We start from the raw sequence: 23,959 nt of genomic DNA on the forward strand, positions 1-23,959 counted from the left end.
GGATGGAGTTAGGCAAGCCAAAGCTCAGCTGGAGCTGGAGCTGGTCCTGGCTAATGTCACCAAGTGTTTGTTTTTGAGCAACTGACTCCCACCTTCCATCTCCAGTGATTACAATGGGAGCGTAGACAAGGAGCTCACGTGCAGACATCTAGGTTATGCTCACTTCAGCTTGGGAAGGGGAATCCCCCCTCCTTTGTGTTTGTGGAGTTCATGGGAGTTTGCTGAATCCCACTCCAGCCTAGGGGCTTCTAAAGCAGCATGCAATTTCCAGACTGACTCATCTGAATGAAAACCTGAACCATGTGTCCATGAGCTCCCTTCTTGTCCCCATCTAGGTGTCCTGCCTAGTTAAGAGAGGGGAATAGGGGCTTCCAGAGTAGGACAGTTCCACCTTTCCTAGATAGCCATTCTCTGATGAAATAAATTGCAATATTGCAATCCATCTCTCTCCACTCTTTAGGAAAGGACAATAGCTGATTATTTTAGTATACCTCAGTGAACATTTCCCAGAAGGCGGGAGCACAAGGGACAGAGAAATTCATGAGCTCAGCTGGGCCTCTGCTCCTGAGTGGGGCCAGGCTCTGGGGTTGGAGGAAGCTCATGGCAACTGGGCAGCACTGCCCAGGAACAGCTTTGTGCAGGAGCAGCTCCTCTGCAAAGAGCAGCAGGGCTCCGGGCACTGCCTGCTGCTGCTGACATGAGAGGTGACAAGGCAGAGAGAAGTGCAAGGCAGTGTGGAGTGGGAGGACAGAGGAGAGCTCCTTGTGGGAGAAGTCTTCACAGCCCTTGACACGGTAAGTCTTTGGCTGCAGGGCAATGCTACTGAGGTTCCTGGAGGGCTCTTCTGAACCCATTCCACCCCATGACTTTTTTTTTAAGGATCATTCTCCCAGCTTGTCTTTTGCCGAGGAGGGGGAGATGCTTCAGAGCAGGGATTCCCAGCCACACTGTCACAGGGACAGGGCATCATGGCTATTTCCTTCTAGGACTGGTGCAGGGGAGTGAAGCCAGGTTGTGCACATAGGTCTCTGCAGGGCTGTTGTTCAGAGTGGTGTCCCTGTGCTGCAGGGTGCTCTGTGCCCGGAGCAGTGACTCTGTGCCTGTGAGGGTCAGCACTCAGCCTGCCCAAGGAGCTCCCCACGGCATTGTGGGGTGAAGCTCTGGATGGGAGGAGTAACCACCCGGCAGGGCAGGTACATTCTCTCGTTGAGAGGGTGCTGCGTGGGTCAGGGCTTCTCACAGCTCTAGCTCACTCCCAGGACATGTCTGGAGGGGACTTTTCAAGGGGACACTAATGGCAGGCTTACCTGAAAGGGAACACACTCTTCTGAGGCTCTGATTTTGTTTTATATCTTTGACAGGGCACAAATCAAAAAGGATGGTTTAGGTTTAGGTAACTGAAGGAGAGTTCTGCAGTGTTACTGGGAGGGATCAATAGGTCTGCAAGGATACCAGAAAGTTCCTTCAACCATCTTTTTACCTGCAGGCAGCACCAATAGCACCTTTGCAGCTCTCATCAGTCTCATCATGCTTAGTCTCACCTGCTCCTTAGGTCCTGCAAACACAGAGATGCCTCTGGGCAGTGCCCTTTTGCTGGAAGGTTTCCGTAGGGCAGAGCCAAACGCCCAGTGGGTGGGATGGGGTCTGTGAGCACTGACAGGGGAGAGACGTGGGGACGGAGAAAAAGCTCCCAGTGGGGACAGCTCCAGGCAGCCAAGAGATGCTCAGGGAGTGCTAGGAAAGTGCCCACACAAACACTGTGGCAGGCTGGCTTCAGGCAACTCTCTTGTGGTCCTTCCTTGGAGATGTCTTCCTCTGAGCAAGCCACCCTTTTCTCCTCTCTCCTGGCACGTGCCCATTTCCCCCTGCAAGGCAAAGGGGCTAAGAATGACTGCCCTGGGAGGACACACTGTCTAGGAGGTGCAATGTAGGGAAGGTGCCCCTCTGTCTCTTTCTCTCCTCCCTTGGAGGCAGGGTCACAGCATTTCTCTGTTTTCCTACCTCTCCTTACTGTTCTTATATTTGCTCTCAGCTGGGAGTTCAGCTACATATTCAGACACGCACCCTGAGGTCTTGCCGTGGAGGTGTCTGCAGAGAGGTTAGGTGCCCAAGCCCTGTTTGAACCCTAGGGTGCTGAGCAATGCAGCCGGAGGGGCTGGGGAAGGAGTTGACTCTCCCTTTAGGAGACCTTGTTTTCAGGACACATGACTGTCTCCTTCCGGTGTCCTGCTGCGTTTGTGAGCTGCCCTCCAGAAGGGCACAGCTCTCCCATTGGATCTGAGCAGCATTGGAGAGCCATTTCAAGAAGCTCAGGAGATGCTCATGCCACAAAATGCTCCTGAGTGGTTTTGTATGTGTGCAGCTGAAGTGAACCTGGCATTTCTTCAGCCAGAATGGGAGTGCTGAGAATTTCCTTAGCTATCAGCTCTCACCTCACAGAGTCCTTGGTGTGATCATGTATGTCAGGAGGAAAGTCCTGTTCTCTCCATCACATCTCCACCTGGAGTTGAGAAAGAGAGTAGAGTTAGATCTGTGCTTTGAAACCAGCCTGTCGTGATCTCATCAGAGTCCAGTGTCTTTTTTAGAATAACTTGTGGGTGAAATCATCCACTGGGTAACACAAGTGTGAGCGCATGGCAGCTGGGAACAAGATGGATGGATCCAGCAGCACTCCTGATTCTGCACCAAGCCACTGAGAAGCCGTTGGCCTCTCTGGTCTTTATAAGGTTCGTTCTTGCAGCAATACACTCACCAGATGTGATGGCAGATCTTAAAAATCTCAAAAAACCAAAACCCCCAAATTGCTAAATCTCTCTGCTGGAGGCCACACTCTTTAGAATTATGTGTGCTTATATTAGCAGACCTTTTCCATTAAAGGTGGATGTCCTCTGACGTCAGAGATGTAGACGTCACAAACTGGTTCTCAAGTACCCACTGGTGTAAAGCAGGACAAACCCCTGCTCCTCCCAGCACACGCAGCTGGAGCTGAAGCTGGGGACCTGAACAAAGGTCTTCCCGAAAAGGAAAAAGGAAATGCATTTGTATTGGGGGGGAAGGGGGGATTTCTTTGAAAAATGGGAAGTTTTTCTCAGAGAAGTCTGTCCTAACTTGCCCCTGTCTTTTCCTCCCTGAACAGTCCACCTGTGCCCAGAGGGAGCAAATGCCCAACAGCAGCTCCCTCAATGAGTTCCTCCTCCTGGCATTAGCAGACACACGGGAGCTGCAGCTCTTGCACTTCGCACTCTTCCTGGGCATCTACCTGGCTGCCCTCCTGGGCAACGGCCTCATCATCACAGCCGTAGCCTGTGACCACCACCTCCACACCCCCATGTATTTCTTCCTCCTCAGCCTCTCTGTTCTGGATCTTGGCACCATCTCCACCACTGTCCCCAAATCCATGGCCAATTCCCTCTGGAACACCAGGGCCATTTCCTACTTGGGATGTGCTGCCCAGGTCTTTTTCTTTGTCTTCTTTATGTCAGCAGAGTGTTTTCTTCTCACGGTCATGGCCTATGACCGCTACATTGCCATCTGCAAACCCCTGCACTACGGGACCATCATGGGCAGCAGAGCTTGTGTCAAAATGGCAGCAGCTGCTTGGGGCAGTGGTTTCCTTTATGCTTTGCTGCACACTGGGAACACATTTTCAATACCACTCTGCCAAGGCAACACAGTGGACCAGTTCTTCTGTGAAATCCCCCAGATCCTCAAGCTCTCCTGCTCAGACTCCTACCTCAGGGAAGTTGGCCTTCTTGTGGTTACTGTCTGTTTAATGTTTGGGTGTTTTGTTTTCATTTTGCTGTCCTACGTGCAGATCTTCACTGCTGTGCTGAGGATCCCCTCTGAGCAGGGACGACACAAAGCCTTTTCCATGTGCCTGCCTCACCTGGCCGTGGTCTCCCTGTTTGTCAGCACTGTCATCTTTGCATGCCTGAAGCCCCCCTCCCTCTCCTCCCCAGCTGTGGATCTGGTGCTGGCTTTTCTGTACGCAGTGGCGCCTCCAACAGTGAACCCCCTCATCTACAGCATGAGGAACAAGGAGCTCCAGGAGGCAGTGAGGAAGCTGTTTCAGCTGGTACTAGTTCAGCAGCAATGAGCTGCCCATCTCTCCTCACAAGCAATTTTCAGTTTACCATCTCCAGCAATTCTCATGCATTGTGCATTTTGTCTGTGATAGTCTTGTTTGTACACAAATGTCTGAATTCCTCCCACTTCTCCAGAGGCACAAAGCCCATCCGTCTGACCCAGGGGCCTTCTGCAAAGCTGCTGATCACTGTGTCAGCGCTGGCCTCCCAAGTAGCACCACTGTAATAAAAGGGGATCTCCTTAGTACTGTGTCTGAAGGTTCGGCTCTTCTTCCCAAGCTGGAGCCAAGAATGTGCTCAGGGAATTGTCCCCAAAAAGGCCCTGTTGCCGTGCCTGCGTTTTCCATGGGCTAAGGGGCATCAGCTGTTTTGGGTGATGTGTGAGGGAATGAGGGCTGGATTCAGCTGTCACTTGTGGGTGCCCAGTGCCCCTGGAGAGGGTGAGTGGTCAAGAGGTCTGTGCCAGGGACTGTCCCACCTATTAGAGGGCTGCTGATGGATGCCCATCCTTCTGGAAGGGAGTATGGAGCCACCAGAAGAGCACAGGGGATCTCCAGGGACAGCACATTCCTGGGACGGGCACTGAGTGGAGTCTCCCCAAACCAAGTGGAGTCACCCAAAGCAAAGGGCTAAACCAAGGAATGCACCAAATCAGGGCTCTGCAGTCTCAGGAGAGGCAGTGGGCTGGGTCTGTGACACCCCTGAGCCCTTGGAAATGCCCTGTGATTGCTCCAAGCATCCTCCACAGCCACAGACCCTGGGGAGGGTGTTGTCAGGTGCAATGATGGTGGTGCAGCTGGGCCTGCCCTGACCAGCATGGCCAGTGCAGAGTCACCCCAAAGCCCGCTCGCTCTGCAGAGCAGCACTGCCAGCCCGGGACCCTGCGGGGAGCACAGGGGAGGGGTGCAGGAATGGCCATCGAGGCCAGCATGGACACACTGATCTGGGGAAAGGCCCTCTGGGGAGCAGGGACGTCTCCGGAGAAGAGCAAAGGAGCAATTGTGTGCTTGTGGGGAGGAATAAATGAAAACCTGTTTCTATGTGTGTCAGCTCGAGGCAGGCTGCTCTGTCACTGGAGCTGCCTGAGGAGCCCTGGGGCCAGGACTCTTGTGCTGTGCTGGGCAGAGGGGCTGCCCAGAGGGGCTGCAGGCAGCCAGGGTTAAGGATCTCCTGGTCATGAGAGTAGCGGAGACATGGAGTGAGTGTCCTCCATTTCCTTGTGCCATTGCTGGCCCCCAGCCTCCTGGGGGCTGATGGGAAGGCTGACACCCCTCTCTGCCCCCCACGACCTGCTGTGCCCTTCAGAGGGGCTGGGGCTGTGGGGTGAGTGCCCAGAGCTCTGCAGCCCCCTGCGGCAGGCACTGCTGTGGGGCCACCCCCAGGCTGGGCTGCTCTGCTGGGTGGTCTGGGGAGAGGGCAGGGGAGGTGGGGAGAGCTGGGGAGGGTCTGGGCTGGGCTAGAAAGGACCCAGGAGAGGAAAAATGCCAGCAGGCAGCTACTGTGCGTGAACGGCAGTGTGGGAGCACATGGCCGTGTGCTTGCAGGGCAAATGCAGGTCTCCTGGGAAAGGCACCAGGACATGGAGGGTGCAGGAGAGAAGAGCCCAGGTTGTTCCCTGTGTTGCATGGACACACTGGGGAAGCTGCGCCCGGACCATTGTCCCACACCAGCCCCTCACATCACCCCTTTCCAGCACTGGCTGCTCACCCCAGCTGTGGGGTGCTCCATGACCAGCTCCGTCCTCCTCCAGGTTTCCGTATCCGGACACAGGAGAAAAGGCCAGCCTTGCACGGCCTCTCTTCTGCACCACAGCCCTGCACATCCCAGAACATGGCTGTCTGCTACCTCCTACGTGTGGTACCACCTGGGCTGGGCAGGGGCCAGGTGCTCAGCCCCGTCAGACACTGGGGGATCATTTAAGAGTCACTTAATAATGCCCCAGCCCTTTCCATGTTAAGGTCTCTGGTGCCAGCTCCAGCTGAGCTCTGCCTTTCCTCACTCCATCCCTGCGTGCACAAACAAGGTCTCGATGCTCCCCCTGGGCAGCCCATCCTCCTTCCACCCTTGTGCACTTCTTGCCTGGCACCCTGAGCTCTGGTGCTGCTGCCAGGGCAGAGGTGGAGGATCACCCGGAGCCGTTCCTCAGGGAGGTCCACAGGGAAAAGCTGTGCCCAGACCCAGCATCAGCCCCAGACCCAGCATGGCAAAGGGGAGCTGCCCTCTCCTGACCCACCCTGGTGGTGCCAGCCCCACCTCAGCCTGCTCCTGAAAGGCTCCAGCACAGCCCTCGAGGGAGCTGGAGCTGCCTCTCCTAACTGTGCATTGTAAAATCTGACCCAAGTGGCTGCCCTCACTTTTTCGTCCACCTAAGACTCTGTGTGCAGTGTTAGCTGAGTAGGGCTCCAGAACTGAAGCTCTCCTTACACCTTTACATTGGCTGTCAGGCAAGTGTTGCTGTGGATATACGGTCAACTGTTGCACCTAAAACCCTCTCTGGGTGCTGCTCGGGTCCCAGCATCCCTTTCTAAGGCTTTCTTGACTGCAGTGTGGAGGCAGGTTTGAGGTCGAGATGGGGAGTTGGATCAGCAGGATGGGGACAGGGACAGGTCCGGACGTAAGAGGTGCAGGGCCAGGCACAGGCATGTCCACAGCATAACTCAGGCAAGGCTCCAGCCTGTGATTCTTTCCTGAGGGTGCAGGAATCACTCTCCAGTGCCCCTTCCCTGCGCCTCCTGGCTCCCCACTGCCTCTCTGGGGATTGCAGAGCCCTTGTTTCCCCATGCGTGCCTGGATTTAGTGCTCTACCTTCTGGTCACTCCACCGTGGACCGTCCCTCACTTTGTGAGGCTTCACTCACTGCCCACACCAGGCACATACTGTCCCTGGAGATCCCCTGAGCTCTCCTGGGGGCTCTGATTCCCCTCCAGAAGGATGGGCATCTCTCATCAGCACTGTCACCTGTGGGACAGCCCCAGGCAGGCAATTCAGAGACCATTCACCATCTGCACCAGTCACTGACTGATGAGTCCTGAATCCAGCCCTCAGTCCCTATCAGATCATATGTAGACTCTGAGATTGTCCCCTGTATCCCATGGAGGTCACAAGCAGAAGAGCAGGCCCTTTTGTGGTGCAATCCCTTCAGCTTAGTTTTGATTCCTCTCTGAAGAAAGGCCAGACCTCAGGCATGTCACAGGGAGATCCCTTTTTATTATGGAAATGTTGTTCTGGAGACCAGGTCTGGCATAAGGGTGCCCATTGCCTGATCCTGCCTGAGCTCACAGGAATGCAAAAGGAAGCACCATGTTACAAGCACTGAGGCCATATACACACATGGGAGCACAGCAGGACAGTGAGGAAGTGAGGAAAGCAGCCCTGAAAAGAGAAAGTCCTGCTGCTGCTGGTGGACGAGTCTCCAGGAAAGCTGCAGCCCCCAAGTGAAGGCTGCAGTGAGGAAATGCCTGCTGTGGCAGTGGGGGGACGATCCTGAGGAGCAGAGGGTCTGTCCCCACAGGCTGCATCCAGAATCTCCTCCCCTACACTCCCACTCCACTGTGTGTGTCGGAGCTCTGTAGAGGGAAGGGACCAGCCACAGTGACACCTGGCTGCCACCCTTGCAGGAGAGGAGTGTGAGATCACACCCTGACTGTGGTCAGGGGTGCTGAGCTCTCCTAATGGACATGGGACCCATGGTCTTACCCCACCTGTACTCATCTGAGCCTGATTCTGTCCCCCTGAGCTCCCTTGGTGTCAGTGCTGAAAGAGGCACTGCAAAGGGAAACTCTCCTCATTGCACTGGGGACATCTGAGGCAGCTCAGACTAGCAGGCTCGGAGGTTCTCCCATCTCTGCTGATGAAGGGGGAAGCCTGACTTCCTGCTTCAACACAGTCTCTGGGACAGATTCAAATGAGAGAGAAGTGGCACAATTTTTTTTTTTTTCAAAAATGTACCAGAGAAAAATAAGAAAATAAATGAACACAGAGTCTTGATGCTAGATACCCTGTGAATGATGAGTGGCTGCACATGGGATGGTTATTGGTGCTGACATTGTACACATTGATCCAGTTTTCTCAGGGCATCCTTGAACTCCTTGTTCCTCATGCTGTAGATAAGAGGGTTCAGTGTTGGAGGAACCACCGTGTACAGAACAGCCACCACCAGATTCAGAGCTGAGGAGGAGAAGGAAGGAGGCTTCAGGTAGGCAACCATGCCTGTGCTGACAAACAGGGAGACCACAGCCAGGTGAGGGAGGCACATGGAAAAGGCTTTGTGCCTGCCCTGCTCAGAGGGGATCCTCAGCACGACTGTGAAAATCTGCACGTAGGACAGCACAAAGAAAACAAAACACCCAAAGGCTAAACAGGCAGTAACCAGAAGGAGCCCAACTTCCCTGAGGTAGGAATCTGAGCAGGAGAGCTTGAGGATCTGGGGAATCTCACAGAAGAACTGGTCCACAACATTGCCTTGGCAGAGTGGTATTGAAAACGTATTAGCAGTGTGCAGCACAGCAGTGAGAAAACCACTGCCCCAGGCAGCTGCTGCCATTTTGACACAAGCTCTGATGTCCATGATGGTCCCGTAGTGCAGAGGTTTGCAAATGGCCACATAGCGGTCATAGGCCATGACTGTGAGAAGACAATACTCAGCCAAAACGAAAAAGACAACAAAAAATATCTGGGCAGCACATCCCAAGTAGGAAATGGCCCTGGTGTTCCAGAGGGAATTGGCCATGGATTTGGGGACAGTGGTAGAGATGGAGCCAAGGTCGAGGAGGGAGAGGTTGAGGAGGAAGAAGTACATGGGGGTGTGGAGGTGGTGGTCACAGGCTACAGCTGTGATGATGAGGCTGTTGCCCATGAGGGCAGCCAGGTAGATGCCCAGGAAGAGCGAGAAGTGCGAGAGCTGCAGCTCCCGTGTGTTTGCAAATGCCAGGAGGAGGAACTCAGTGAGGGAGCTGCCGTTGGACATCATGCTCCCTCTGGGCATGGGGGACTGTCCAGGGAGGAAAAGACAGTGACAATTCAGGAGGGAATTCTCTGTTCAAAGCTCTTGCCTTCTCTCTCTCTCTCTCTCACACACACACACACACACACATACACACACACTGCTTTATTCATATCTGGAGTTCCAATTTGTGCTGGCTGAGTGTGCTATGAGGAGCATGGGCCTCTGCCCACAGACTCCAGAGGGGTCAGTCCTGCTGTAGTGCACAAGGGTGGTTTAACATCTTCACATCTAATTCCGAGGCATTTTGACCACAAAAGCAACAGTTTCATTTCTGGGGGGCTTGTTTGTTTGTTTGTCTGCTCTGCAGGGTAGGAATATGCAACCTTTCCATTGCTCTCCGTGTGAAGACTAGTGAGTCCTGAGATGCAAAAGCCCTCCCTGTGCCCTAGGACAGAGCCGGCACACTGGTCTCCACATCAGTCTCATTCCCAGCTGCCTTGGGCATGCACCTTTCTCAGCTAGGGGACAGTCTCAACCACAAGTTACCCTTAAAGGAAACTGGCCTCTGCTGACAGTGGTGGCCACTTGCAAAGCGCAGATCTCCAAACTCACCTCTCGCTCAGTTCAGATGTCTCAAGAGTGATGGAGAGGGTGGCACATAGCACATAGCTCCGACGATCAGAAGAAGGTCTCTGTGACGTGGTGCTGATACTGAGGGAGATTTTGACACCCAGTTTCTAGGCAAAAACACACAGTGCTTATTTCAGCTGCCCACACACAGCCACCCCCAGCAGCATTTCCATCTCCTTAGCACCTCTGTGCCTTCTGCACGGGGCATTCAGCTGTCATGAATGTCCAGTAGAAGAGCTGTGCCCTCCTCGAGGGCAGCACACAGCTCAGCAGCACACCCCAGGGAGGGTGAAGTGTCTCAAAGGTGCGGTCTCCTGAAGGACACTCAGCTCATTCCCCAGCCCCACACACTGTGCTGCTTTGAGCCCCAAAGGCAAGAAGGGGTCCTCATCCTCTCACTCCATTGCAGACAGCTCTGCGGCAGGAACCACAGGGTCTGGGTCAGACTCTGTAGCAGCAAATTTCATCCCCAGAAAGCCCAAGAGCAAGAACAAGAGCGGCCCGGACACGGGGAGAAACAAGGAGCAACACCTTGGTGCTTGCCTAGGATGGCAAAGACAGAAAGAGAGAGGGACACTGAAGAAGGTCTTCCCCTAACCCAGCTGTGCACACCACCTCCCAGATGGAGACATCGCAGGGAGATCGCTCTCAGCCCCTTTGTCATGTTTTAGGAAATGGGCAGGTGGCAGGAGAGCTGCTCCTCTCCTCTTCTGGGGCTCTGGCTGCCAAAAACACAATTCCTGTCCGATATCCCATGGCCTTGAGGGCAGAGGGCTCTGCTGGGTGGCAGAGGAAAGATGAAGGGGGCTTGCTCAGCGGAAAGCACCTGCACTGCAGGGGCTGGCAGAGAACCGACTGCACCCCGACCTCACATGAGGTCTCTGGTAGCACTTTCCTCTCACTCTCTGACCATCTCTCTGCTGCTTGGAGATGTCCTTGCCGGGAGCTCTTCCTTTGTCCCCACACAGGTCCCATCCCACCCACTGTCATCTCAGCTCTGCCCTACAGAAACCTCCAAGCAGCAGGAAACTGCCCAGCGGCATCTCTCTGTTTGCAGGTGTTAAAGAGCAGACCAGAAAATCTCTGATGAGACTGGCAAGGTGATGTTGGTGCTGTCTGTAGGCTGAGGAGTGGTGAAGGCACTTGCAAACCTATTCATCCTTCAGTGTGATGGTTAAGATCTTAGCCCCTTCTTTAAACCTGACTGCTGCATTTCCATTCCCACCATGCAGAGAGAAGTCCTCTTGAGATCTCCACTCTCAAAAGGTCCTCCTGGTGAGCTGGAGCTGTGAGCAGCCCTGATCCACGCAGCACCCTCTCAGCAAGAGAATGAACCTGCCCTTCTGGGGGTCACCCCACTCACCCAGAGCTACTCCCTTCAGCGTTGTGGGGAGCTACCTGGGTGGGCTGAGTACTGACCCTCACAGGCAGCAGAGTCACTGCCCCAGGCACACAGCACCCAGCAGCACAGGGACACTGCTCTGAATCACAGCCCTGCGCAGACCTCGGTGCACTCCCTGGCTTCACATCCCTGCAGCCATCCCTGGGAGAACAGAGAAGGATGTTCTGTCCCTGTAACACTGTGGCAGGGAATCCCTGCTCTAAAGCATCTCCTCCTCTATGCACTGGAAGAGCTGAGAGATCGATCCTTAAAAAACCTATCAATCAGCCATGGGATGGATGGGGTTCAGAACTCTCCTCCAGGAACCTCAGTAGCATTGCCCCGCAGCCACAGACTTACCATGTTGGGAGCTGTCCCACAATGAGCTCTCCTATGTCCTCCCACTCCACACTGCCTTTCACTTCTCTCTGCCTTCTCTCATCTCATGTCAGCAGCAGCACGCAGTGCCCGGAGCCCTGCTGCACTTGGCAGAGGAGCTGCTGCTGGACACAGCTGTCTCTCAGCAGCGCTTCTCGGTTGCCATGAGCTTCCTCTATCCCAGGAGCCTGACCCCACTCAGGAGCAGGGGCCCAGCTGAAGACGTGAATTTCTCTGTCCCTTGTGCTCCCTCCTCCTGGGAAAAGTTCACTGAAGTAGACTAAAATAATCACCTATTGTCCTTTTCTAAAGCGTGGAGAGAAATGGATCCCAGCATTACAATTTATTTCATCAGAGAATGGCTATCTATGAAAGGTGGAAATGTGCCACTCTGGAAGCCCCAATTCCCATCTCTTAAGTAGGCAGGACACCTACATGGGAACAAGAAGGGAGCTCACAGACACGTGGTTCAGGTGTTGATTCAGATGAGTGAATCTGGGCACCTCATGCTGATTTAGAAGCCCCTGGGCTGGAGTGGGATACAGATCCCTGCCATGAACCCCACAGACACACCGGAAGTGGGATTCCCCTTGCCAAAACTGAAGTGGCACAACATAGAGGTCTGCGTGGGAGCTCCTTGTCTAAGCTACCATTATAATCACTGGAGATGGAGGGTGGGAGTCAGGTGGGAGTCAGCTGGTCACATGCAAACACCTGATGACAGTTGAAGAGACAGAGGTGGTTCCAGGCATGTGCCAGTGTCTGCTTGCTCTGGTGGAGTGACTATGAGACCCACATCCTTCTGGAGCATCAGGTGGGGGCCAGGTAGGATATTTCCTTGGCCATCTGAAATGACACTAGATGCCTACTAGAACTAGAGCCCCACTCACTATGAAGCTGAGACAGATGAAGATCCCAATGTTAAAAACAGCTATTGTAATTCAGTGCAGACCTTTGATTTAATGACATAAAATAGGCTGGCAGGGCCATTTCAGATGCCTGGGGTGTCCAGTACAACCACATGTCTCTAGTACATACAGCATGGGACCTACAGGAAACCCATACCCCTCTGGAGTGTTTGGTGGGCAAGTGTCCCCTGGCATCTCAGTTTTCCTGCCTGTGCACAAAAAAATGAATCCCACCACTGCCTTTAGGCAGTCTGTGCTGTCTGCATCCAAGTGTGCTTCATAAATGGGAGAGGCACATCACACCAACGTCTCCACTCTAGTCTCTCCACTGTGAAACCCTTCTGTCTCTCCTCTTCCTGTACCTCTTCTCACCCCCCCAATATGATATGAACAGCGACTAGGCTAACAATGTCCACAGGGTGGCTGGATCACAGGCTGCCCAGGCCCAGGGACTTTTTCAGTGGCACCTTGTCCTGCCTGCAGATTGGTTCAAGAAGTCTGCCACAGGCACAACAGTGCTGCAGAGTCAACTTGGGTCACGAAGCCCTCTCCTGCCATTCCTGCAAGGCCCAGCTCTGTTTCTCCCTGGCCTTGGGTACTGCAGGCTTTGCTTCCTTAGTGGGAACCTCCTTTCACCATTACATTGCCACCTGCTATCCATGCCAGTATGTCACCACTTGCCATCAAAGTCTTAGCATACGCTGGGTCCTTGGTAATACGTTTCCCTGTGACAAATCTTTGGTCGATGCCACAGCTGAGGTACTGAAGCCAAAATATATGCAAACTTATGCAGCCTGGGATGCAGGCAGGAGCAAATGGAGATGCACAAGCTGTCACAGGAGTGCCACATGATTGGAATAACTGAGGTGTAGTAGGATCACTTGCATGACTCGAGTCTTTCACTGGCAGGATGCAAGTTCTTCAGGAGAGACCACCAGGCAAGATGAGGAGGGGCATGTCCTAAGTGTGAAGGGGCAGCTTGAATGTATGGATGTCTTCCATGGGATGGACCAAGGGAGGCAGCTCTGAAGGGCAGAGGAGCTCAGGAAAGCCCGCAGGTCTTTAAGGACAGCACCCGTCAAGCACAAGAATGCTCCATAACAAACAGTTTGTAAGATTAGCAGACATCTCTGGACACCAGCTTGGCTAAACAGGGAACTCCCTCATGAGCTCCAGGGCAATCAGGCAGCATACAGAAAGGGGAAGAAGGGCGAGGCTGCAAAGGAGGAATTTAGAAATATTGTCCAGCAAAGTGGGGATGGTGTTAAGGAAGCCAAAGGTCCGCTGGGACAGAGACGCTTGCAGGGGACATGACGGACAGGAAGAAGAGCTGCTACTGCTTCAGTGACAGTAAAAGAATAAAGAAGGAAATGTGGGCTCACTGCTGAATGGGGCAGGGATCCTAGTAAAAGCAGATGTAGATAGGTCTGGGGAAGTCAAGTCCTTCCTGGCTTCAGTCTTCACCCACAAGGTCTCCTCAGCTGTTGTGCCTGGACTCCTGAGGACAAAACCAACCCACAGTGCCTAAGTCTCTAGAACTCAACCCATAGATGTCTATGGGACTGGATGGCTGTCATCCATGGACATGGAGAGAGCTGTCTGCTGTGACAGCAAGGCTGCTCTCTGTCATCTTTGAAATGTTGTGGAGATCAGGGGAGGTCCCAATGAGCAGAAGAAGGAATATGCTGTTCCCAACTTCAGAAAAGACCCCAAGGACAAAGCAAGGAGCCGCAGGCCATTCATCTTCACTTTAGTGAGTAGTCTGTCATTGAGCGAATCCTCTCCGATCACCTTTCTGGGCACATGAAGAAGGTGCCTGGGAACAGTCAGCATGGATTTACTGAAGATGAATCGTTCCTGACCCACCTGACTGCCTTCTGTGATAAAAGACCTGCACTTGTGGAGGAGCAGAAAGTGCTGGATGTCATTTACTCAGATTTTAGCAAGGGGTTGGACACTGTCTTTGTGAATATTCTTGAATACAATTAGGCATTATGATAAGATGGGTAGAACACCGAGTCGGTAAAAGACTGGTTGGATGATTGAGCTCAGAGGGTTTTTTTGAATGGGTCATGCTTTACCAGGAAGCCACATGAAGGAACTTGGTGTGAATTTAGTGTTGATCCCCATGTGAGCAGGAGGTTGGACTAGAAACCTCTCAAGGTGCCTCCTGAGCCACTGCAATTCTTGCAGGCAGCAATTCCTTTTCTGCACGTGGCTTAGCACCTGACATGGTATTCCCAGAGCCAGGCCCTCCTAGTGGTGTGAGGTTGCCTCTTGGGCCTGAAAGGTTCTCAGTTCAAGGGTTAATTATGAGTGACTGCTGGTCCAGAGTGGGCCCTCCTCACAGCCTACAACCCCTGTACATTACAACATGATACCAAATGAGTATGACACAAACAAAAAGTCATGGCATGAGGGTGATGGCACTCTAATGTGCCCTGAGGTCTTTAGAGGGTGCAAAAAAATCCAGAAGGATTGGAAGAGCTTTAAACCTCCTAGGCACACATAGGTAACGTTGACTTTGTCACTACGGGAGGCTGAGGGAGCTGAGTTTGTTCAGCCTGGAGAAAGGAAGGCTTTGGGCAGACCTAATAACAGCCTCCCCACACCTACCAGGATGTCACCAAGAAGATGGAGCCTGGCTCTTCACCATTGTGCATGATGCAAAGGTGAAAGCCAATGGGTGTTAGCTGAAACAAGAGATGTCAGGCTGGGGATAAGAAAGAACGTTTGACCCATCCAGACAACCAAGCACTGGGGCAGGTTGCCCAGAGAGGTTGTGCCATCTCCATCCTCAGAGGTTTTCAAGTCCTCATTGAGTAAAGCCCTGAGAAACCTGGACCTCATAGCTGACCCTGCTGTGGGAAGGAGGTTGGGCTAGGGATATCCTGAGGTCCCTCCCAGCCGGAATGATTCTGCATTTCCTTCCACACTGTGTCTTCTCTTTTTGACCTATTTTGAAAATATTCAGCTTCCATGAGACCCTGGAAGTATGTCAGACACAAGTATGACCAAAACAACTGCATGTTTCTTGTGCTGCTCCATTCAGAGTCATTCAGATTCAGGACTGCTTGGCAGGGACCTCCAAATAGCCTTGATTTTTCTTTTACTTCACCTTTCATGGCATTTTTCCCTCTTTTCCACCTCCCAAGTTCTTCTCTTTTACCATCCTGATCCCCTCCCATGCAGTCAGCCTTTCCCCATTGACCCTTGTTTTGCTGCCATTGTACATTCATTTGGCTTCTCTGAGATGTTTCCATGGTGATTCCTACCTTTGCCAGCAGTCCCTTTAAACTACTACCTCCTGTTATTATGCGCAGTGTCCTGCAGTTCCTCCTGCTGTTATCCTGTCAGAGGCACCGCAAGACAGGATGAGCCATCTGCACACACTCATTTACAGCTGATGCAGAGGAGCGTCAGTCCAGAGGGGCCTTGAGAAACTTGGGGATTTGGCCAACAGAAACCTCATGCTGTTGTACAAGGAGAAGCGGCAGGTCCTGCATCAGGGGACAGAACAGCCCATGCATCAGGACAGGCTGGCACCTGACCATCAGAGGAGTGACCCTGAGGAGAAGGGCCTGGATGTTACAAGGGGTGCCATATGAGCCGGTGATGCACGCTCACCACAAATGAGGCCAGCTTCATATGTGGCTGCTTGAGGAAGAGTGTGGACACCCAGACAAGTGGAATTATTATCCTCCTCGACTCAGCACTGGTGTGGTCACGTCTGGAATAGTGGGTCTACCCAGTACTGGAAGAATGGGGAGCAACTGGAGAGGGTCCAGAGGAGTCTTCCAAGATGGGGCTGGGAGCCTGAAGCACATGGCCTGTATGGAGAGGCTGAGGGACTTGGGTTTCTTCAGCCTGGTAAAATGGAAGCAAAGGGCAGTAGTGGAAAACAGCATGAGAAGGGGAAACCAGGCTAAAATGGGAACTCACAACTCAGCTCCAGGGCAATAAGGCAGCATTCAAGAAGCGGAAGGAGAGAGATGCTGCAAACGAGGAATTCAAAAATTGTGTCCACTGAAGTAGGGGTGGTGTTAGGGAAGCCAAAGCTCTCAGAGGGTAGACACTTGCAGGGGACATCAAAGGCATGAAGAAGAGCTGCTACAGCTTCAGTAACAGTAAAGAATAAAAAGGAAAATGTTGGCTCTTTGCTGAATGGGGCAGTAACAGCAGAGGTAGGTAGATCTGAGGAGCTCAGTGCCTTTTTGGCTTCAGTCTTCACCAACAAGATCGCCCGGGCTGTTGTGCCTAGAGTCAGGACTCCAGAGAAGAAAAGCCACCAATGGTGCATGAGGGTTGAGTGAGGGAAGACTTGCCGGAATTAACTCATACAAGTACATTGGAACAGCTGCATCCAAGGACACTGAGAGAACTTAACCAATCTGATAGCCTTCTCTGATGGAATGACTGCCTGGGTAGATGAGGGGAGAGCAGTGGATGTTGTCTACCTTGACTTCAGCAAGGCTTTCGGCACTGTCTCCCATAACATCCTCATAGACAAGCTCAGGAAGTGTGGGCTGGATGAGTGGACAGTGAGGTGGATTGAGAACTGGCTGAATGGCAGAGCTCAGAGGGTTGTCCTCAGTGGCGCAGAGTCTAGTTGGAGGCCTGGAGCTAGCGGTGTCCCCCAGGGGTCAGTCCTGGGTCCAGTCTTGCTCAACTTCTTCATCAATGACCTGGATGAAGGGACAGAGTGCACCCTCAGCAAGTTTGCTGACGATACAAAACTGGGAGGAGTGGCTGATACACCAGAGGGCTGTGCTGCCATTCAAAGAGACCTGGACAGGCTGGAGAGGTGGGCGGAGAGGAACCTCATGAGGTTCAACAAAGGCAAGTGCAGGGTCCTGCACCTAGGGAGGAATAACCCCATGCAGCAGTACAGGTTGGGGGTTGACCTGCTGGAAAGTAGCTCTGCTGAGAAGGACCTGGGAGTGCTGGTGGACACCAAGTTAAGCATGAGGCAGCAATGTGCCCTTGTGGCCAAGAAGGCCAATGGTATCCTGGGGTGCATGAGGAAGAGTGTTGCCAGCAGGTTGAGGGAGGTGATTCTCCCCCTCTACTCAGCCCTGCTGAGGCCCCATCTGGAGTACTGCGTCCAGTTCTGGGCTCCCCAGTACAAGAGGGATGTGGCACTACTGGAGCAAGTCCAGCGAAGGGCCACAAAGATGATTAGGGGACTGGAGCATCTCTCTTATGAGGAAAGACTGTGAGAGCTGGGCCTGTTTAGCCTGGAGAAGAGAAGGCTGACAGGAGATCTTATCAATGTGTACAAGTATGTGAAGGGAGGGTGTCGAGAGGATGGGACCAGACTCTTTTCAGTGGTGCCAAGCGACAGGACGCGAGGCAACGGGCACAAACTGAAACACAGGCAGTTCCATCTGAACATGAGGAAAAACTTTTTCACTGTGAGGCTGACAGAGCACTGGAACAGGTTGCCCAGAGAGGTGGTGGAGTCTCCTTCTCTGGAGATATTCAAAACCCGCCTGGACGCGATGCTGTGCAATGTGCTCTAGGTGACCCTGCTTAAGCAGGGGGGTTGGACTAGATGATCTCCAGAGGTCCCTTCCAACCTCAACTATTCTGTGATTCTGTGATTCTGTAACTGACTCTCATCCTCCATCTCCAGAGATTATAATGGGAATTTAGACAAAGAGCTCACATACAGACACCTGTGTTGTGCTCACTTCAGTTTTGGCAAGGGGAATCCCACCTCTGATGTGTTTGTGGAGTTCATGGGAGGGATCTTCATCCTGCTGCATCCCAGGGCCTTCTAAACGGTCATGAGATGCCCAAACTGACTCCTCTGAATCAGCACCTGAACCATGGGAAAATGATCTTCCTTCTTGTCCCCTTCTAGGTGTCCTGCCTAGTTAAGACATGGGAATGTGGCTTTCCAGGGTGGGACATTTCCACCTCTCGTAGATAACCATCCTCTGATGAAACAAGTGACAATGCTGTAACTGGTCTCTCTGCATTGTTTAGAGAGGGACCAAAGGTGATTATTTTGGTTTACCTCAGGGAACATTTCCCAGGAGGAGGGAGCACAAGGGACAGAGAAATTCATGTCTTCAGCTGGGCCACTATTGCCAAGTGGGGCCAGGCTCCTGGGATGGTAGGAGCTCATGGCAACCTGACAGCACTGCTGAGAAACACCTTTGTCCAGGAGCAGCTCCTCTGCCAGGAGCAGCAGGGCTCCGGGCACTGCCTGCTGCTGCTGACATGAGATGAGACACGACAGCGAGAAGTGAAAGGCAGTGTGGAGTGGGAGGATGGCTGACAGTTCATTGTGGAAGAAATCTTCACAGCCCTGAACACGGTAAGTCTCTGGCTGTGGGGCAATGCTACTGAGGTTCCTGGAGGACTCTTCTCAACCTCTTCCATCCCATCACTCATAAGTTTTCTACAGATAGCTCTGCCAGCTTCTCCAGTGTTGGGGAGGAGGAGATGCTTCAGAGCAGGGATTCCCTGCCACACCGTCACAGGGACAGGGCATGCTGCTTCCTTCTCCCAAGGACAGCTGCAGGGCTGTGAAGCTGGGACGTGCACACAGGTCTGCCCAGGGCTGTGATTCAGAGCCGTGTCCTTGCAGCACAGAGGAAGGTGAAAAAAGGGTACTTGGAAGGGAAGGAGCTTTCCTTGCAGGGCTTTCAGTTTCCTAATTTTGGCAGGGAGGAAAAAGGACAGAGTTTGCTGGTTTGTCAAGGGACTGGGACTCTCAAACCTTCACTCTCAGAGCTCAACAGGTCTGTGAGAAAGCTCAGCAAACCCCTTCAACCCCACCTCCACCTACAGCAACACCAGCATCACCTTCATGGCTTGCTCAGGGTTTATGTGACCTGCTGCTTAGGACCTGCAAGCACAGAGATGCCCCTGACCAGGTCTCAGTCCCAGAAGGTTTCTGCAGGGCAGAAGTGAGCACACAGAGGGTGGGGCAGGGTCTGTGAGCGCCGACAGGGAAACGATGTTGGGACAGAGAAAGCTCCAGGCAGCAGGGACAGCTCCAGGTAGGAAAAATGGGCAGGGAAGGAGAGGGAATTGCTAACAGAAAAATCATGGGAGGATGGATTTGGGCAAGTCATGGTCAGTCCCTGCAATGAAGACACCTTCCTCTGAGCAAGCTCCCCCTGTGTCTCCTCTGTGACCCAGCAGAGCCTCTGCCCTGACAGCCATGGGGTCCAGGGCATGAGCTGCCTCCTCTGCAGCCAGACCTCCAGCAGAGGAGAGGGGCCTCTCTCCTGCCTCGGGCCCAGTTTGTGCTGCCCGACAAAGGGGCTGAGAGCAACTACCCTGCAAATGTCCCCTTCGGCAAGGAGACATGCCCAACTGGGTAAGGTGAGGGCTTTCCAGAGTGCCCGTCTGTCTCTCTCTCTCTCCTTGCCTCCCTTGGCAGCAGGATCGTGGTGCTGCTCCTTGTTTCCCCTCCTCTCCATGATGCTCCTGTTCTTCTCTCGGGCTCCCTGGGGTTCAGGGTTTTCAGCTGCAGTTCAGACACCGACGCTGCAAGCTGTGGAACAGAGGGGTCTGCATGGTGATGAGTTTCCCCCAGCACCCTTCTAACCTGTGTGGCTCCAGGAAATGCAGTCTGTGCAGCTGGGAAATGAGCTGACTCTCCCTTAAGGAGAGCCCATCTTCAGTCCTAACGGTCCTTTGACTGTTTCCCTGTGGTGTCCTGCCAGGCTGCAAGTGCCCTCCAGAAAGGCACTGCTGTCTCATAGCACCTCTGTGATATCTGAGAGATAAATGAAGAAGGTGCAGAGCTGCTGAGAGTATGGAGCTGGTGGTGGGAGGCTGTATATGGGCATCTGAAAAGAGCCCTGTGTGTCCTTGGCTGGAAGGACAGTGTGGAGAGGCCTCTCGGGTGCCTGGAGAAAGGGTGAGAAATTTGGAGATCTGCACTTTGAAACTGGACTCGTCTGCTCTCAGCAGGGGCTGGTTTCTTTTTAGGGCAACATATGAATGCGATCATACTTCAGCTCAAAGAGATGCAAGCACAGGACAGCTGGGAATGAGACTAATAGTCAGACAAGCTTCCTCACTCTGCAACAAGGGACAGTGAATCCATTTTTCTCAGGATTCACAGCAGAAATGCTGAGAATTGCTGCCTTTGAGGAACACTCCCCAGGGGTGACAGGGGCATCTCAAAGAAAATTAAAAAATCCCCCAAACTCTGCTCCTCAAACCTCATTCTTTAGAATTGGGAGTGAAGACGGGGAAAAGCCCTTCCACAAGGTGAGTGGATTTCACCTGACAGAAATTGAGAATGTCTGAGCTAGTCACTCCCATTCCCCTATACCCACTGCTTTACAGCAGGACTGACTCCTCTGGAGCTCATGGGCAGAGGTCCCTACTCCTCACAGCACACTCAGCCAGAGCAAAGTGGAGCTCAAGCAAGGGAGGTGCACAAAGATCCTCTCCGTAAAGAGAGAGGCAAAGTGGAGGGTTGCATGAGAACTGGAACATTTGGGGATTTTTTTTACTTGAAAAGTCTCTCCTAACTTCTCAATGTCTTTTCTTCTTTCAACAGTTCCCCATGCCTGGAGATAGCAAAATGTTCAACAGCAGCTCCCTCACTGAGTTCCTCCTCCTGGCATTCGTGGACACATGGGAGCTGCAGCTCTTGCACTTCTCGCTCTTCCTGGGCATCTACCTGGCTGCCCTCCTGGGCAATGGCCTCATCATCACAGCCATAGCCTGCGACCACCACCTGCACACCCCCATGTACTTCTTCCTCCTCAACCTCTCCCTGCTCGACCTTGGCACCATCTCCACCACTGTCCCCAAATCCGTGGCCAATTCCCTCTGGAACACCAGGGCCATTTCCTACTTGGGCTGTGCTGCCCAGGTCTTCCTATTTTTCTTCTTGTTAGGAGGAGAGTATTCTCTTCTCACTGTCATGTCCTATGACCGCTACGTTGCCATCTGCAAACCCCTGCACTACGGGACCATCATGGGCAGCAGAGCTTGTGTCCAAATGGCAGTAGCTGCCTGGGCCAGTGGTTTTCTCCATGCTGCCCTACACACTGGGAATACATTTTCAATGCCGCTCTGCCAAGGCAATGTGGTGGACCAGTTCTTCTGTGAAATTCCCCAGATCCTCAAGCTCTCCTGCTCAGACTCCTACCTCAGGGAAATTGGGCTTCTTGTGGTTAGTGGCTATTTAACGTTTGGGTGTTTCATTTTCATTGTGCTGTCCTATGTGCAGATCTTCACTGCTGTGCTGAGGATCCCCTCTGAGCAGGGCCGGCACAAAGCCTTTTCCATGTGCCTGCCTCACCTGGCCGTGGTCTCCCTGTTTGTCAGCACCGGCATCTTTGCCTACCTGAAGCCCCCCTCCCTCTCCTCCCCAACTCTGGATCTGGTGGTGGCTGTTCTGTACTCAGTGGTGCCTCCAACACTGAACCCCCTCATCTACAGCATGAGGAACAAGGAGCTCAAAGATGCCCTGAGGAAAGTGATTTCATGGACATTTTTCAGCAGTGGAAACATTGTCATTTCTCTCCACAAATGACTCCCATTGTGTCCCGTACCAGGACTGAGCTTTGTTTCTTCACTTTATTTTCATTATTACTATTATTACTGTTGTTTTTGTCATTTGTTATCATGTTGCTACAGAATTGCCTGGATTCATCCCACTTTTCCTGAGACTGCTCGTTCTCACCAGGTGCCCATATGAAATTGTGTCCAACACTGGGTCAGAGCTGATTCCATCACAGCATCTCTGTAATAAAGTGGGTTCTTCCTGGCGCAGTGCCTGAAGCCTGGGCTCTTCCTCCAAAGCTCCTGGCCTGAGGTCCTGTCCCCAGCACATGTCCTTGAGAGACGATCTCTCCTGCCCCGCACGCTGCTCCTTACTGCAAAAGAACCCCCTAGACAAGGCTCCATGCCCAGCTGGAGGACTAGGCATCCAGCTGTGAGCCCTGGCAGGATGAGCCCTCTCCTGAGTCTTCTGTTGGACTAGCAGGGAGCATGCAGAGGAGGTCCTGGGGCCATCTACTGGCCTGCAGACCATCCTCTTCCCATGGGGGGCCTCAAGCAGGGTTTGTCAGAATAAAGATTCAGCCCAGCTTGTTGTTGCATGAACCCAGAGGAGAAACTGCCCCAGGAAACTCCTCCCACACCCAGCCCCTTGTACCAGCCATTTCCAGCACAGGCCATTCCCCATGGTGCTGGTGAGGGGTGATCTTGGAATGTGACCAGCTCCGTCTGTCTGTTGGGCTCTGCCCCTGGGTGGGGGGAATGTCCAGCCCTGCCTGGCCTCTCTGGGCCTAGACCCCAGCACATGGTGTTCTGGTGAACCCAGGGGGCAGGGACAGGGCTGGGCAGGGCTGGGGACTGGTGGGATTCTAGTGGGGAGGAGGGCCATGGGGTCAGGGCACTGAGATCTGTCATGGGGACCGTGCTGGGAGGATGTTTCCCCACCCCTGAAGGCAGCCTATCCCAGCTGCGTGGGGCCACATGCAGGGCAGCAGGGCTGGGCCAGTGCAGCAATGGGATGCAGACAGGAGCCACGACACTCCAGAAGCTCCCACACTGCTGGAATCCCACAAATGTGACCAGACCCCAGCGAGATCAGACTTTCCACTGTTGTGGCTCCAGGGAGCCCAAGGGGCATCCTGGGTGGGAGGTGCAGGGTGGAGAGTGCAGCCACAGTGCTCCCAGCAGTCCCTCTGCAGCCAGGGCTGCTCCTGATGCTTGTGGAGGGGACTCACTGTTATTATTGGGGCTGGGGGTCTCTTGGGGGCTGCAGCCACCGGCATCGCCTGCCAGGACTCGCAGACCCAGCACAGATGGTCAGTGCCCTGCACCGCAGCTCACAGTGTCCCCTGTCCTGTGTCACCGTCCTCTCTCAGGAGCACTGCTGGGTGTGTCACTCCCTGCCAGGGTATGGAGAGGAGTTGCTGGAGGTCTTCTCTTCTCACACCTCCTGATCATGGCTCTGTCCTGGTGTTGGCCCACAGACTCTGCCCTGCGTCATGTTAACTCTCCATACGCTCTCCTCTGAGACCATGTAGGGACCCACAGTGCATAGCTCTGCTTAGAGCTGGCCACCATGGCTCACCTGCATGGTCCCAGGAGATCCCAGCAAGGCTGTGCTTGGAGATTAGGCTGTGATTGTCCTTGGTCAAAGTAGATGGGATGGTGTGGCTGGGGGCCAAGTGGAGGAAAGCACAAGAGACAACAAGGAGAAGATGCAGGAAGGGAAATTTCAAATGAGTTTAAGGAAAAAATAAAGAAACAACCATGATAGCTGAGCAGCACTGGGACAGGGACCAGGAGATCTTTAAAAACACTCCTGGAGAAAGCAGTCACCAACCTGATCTAACTCTAAAGTTAGCCCAGCTCAGAGCAGATTGTGGTCCTGCAGATCTCCGGTGGTCCCTCCCAACCCAAATCCTCTAGGAGGAAGGGGCTGGAAAGTGGAGTCCTGGGCAGGGGACACTGCTGTGAGGTTGAGGCCTTGCTGGCATTTGGACTGCCTGGTCAAGCCTGACCTCAGAGTCACACAGTGAGTGAGTTCATCCTCCAAAGGAGTCTCTGCTCCATGAGCAACAGGAGTCAAACCAGTGCAGGAGACTGCAAAAAAGTTCTGAGGAACACACCAGGCATTCAGCCCCTTCGACTG

At 53.3% G+C, this 23,959-nt stretch overlaps 2 protein-coding genes across 2 annotated transcripts; one reads left to right on the forward strand and one right to left on the reverse strand.

Annotated features, from left to right (window-relative positions):
- Positions 1-8,115: 8,115 nt before the first annotated feature.
- On the reverse strand, positions 8,116-9,051 carry LOC136996061 (olfactory receptor 14A16-like). The gene has a single exon (XM_067317055.1). It carries the CDS (start codon positions 9,049-9,051, stop codon positions 8,116-8,118), a length of 936 nt encoding a protein of 311 aa, XP_067173156.1.
- Positions 9,052-20,884: 11,833 nt separating this feature from the next.
- Positions 20,885-21,844, forward strand: LOC136996062 (olfactory receptor 14A16-like). Its single transcript, XM_067317056.1, has one exon. The coding sequence runs from the start codon at positions 20,885-20,887 to the stop codon at positions 21,842-21,844; it is 960 nt and encodes a 319-aa protein (XP_067173157.1).
- The last annotated feature ends 2,115 nt before the right edge of the window (positions 21,845-23,959 follow it).

This window comes from Apteryx mantelli, unplaced genomic scaffold (assembly GCF_036417845.1).
Source record: "Apteryx mantelli isolate bAptMan1 unplaced genomic scaffold, bAptMan1.hap1 HAP1_SCAFFOLD_20, whole genome shotgun sequence".
Lineage (NCBI taxonomy): Eukaryota > Metazoa > Chordata > Aves > Apterygiformes > Apterygidae > Apteryx > Apteryx mantelli.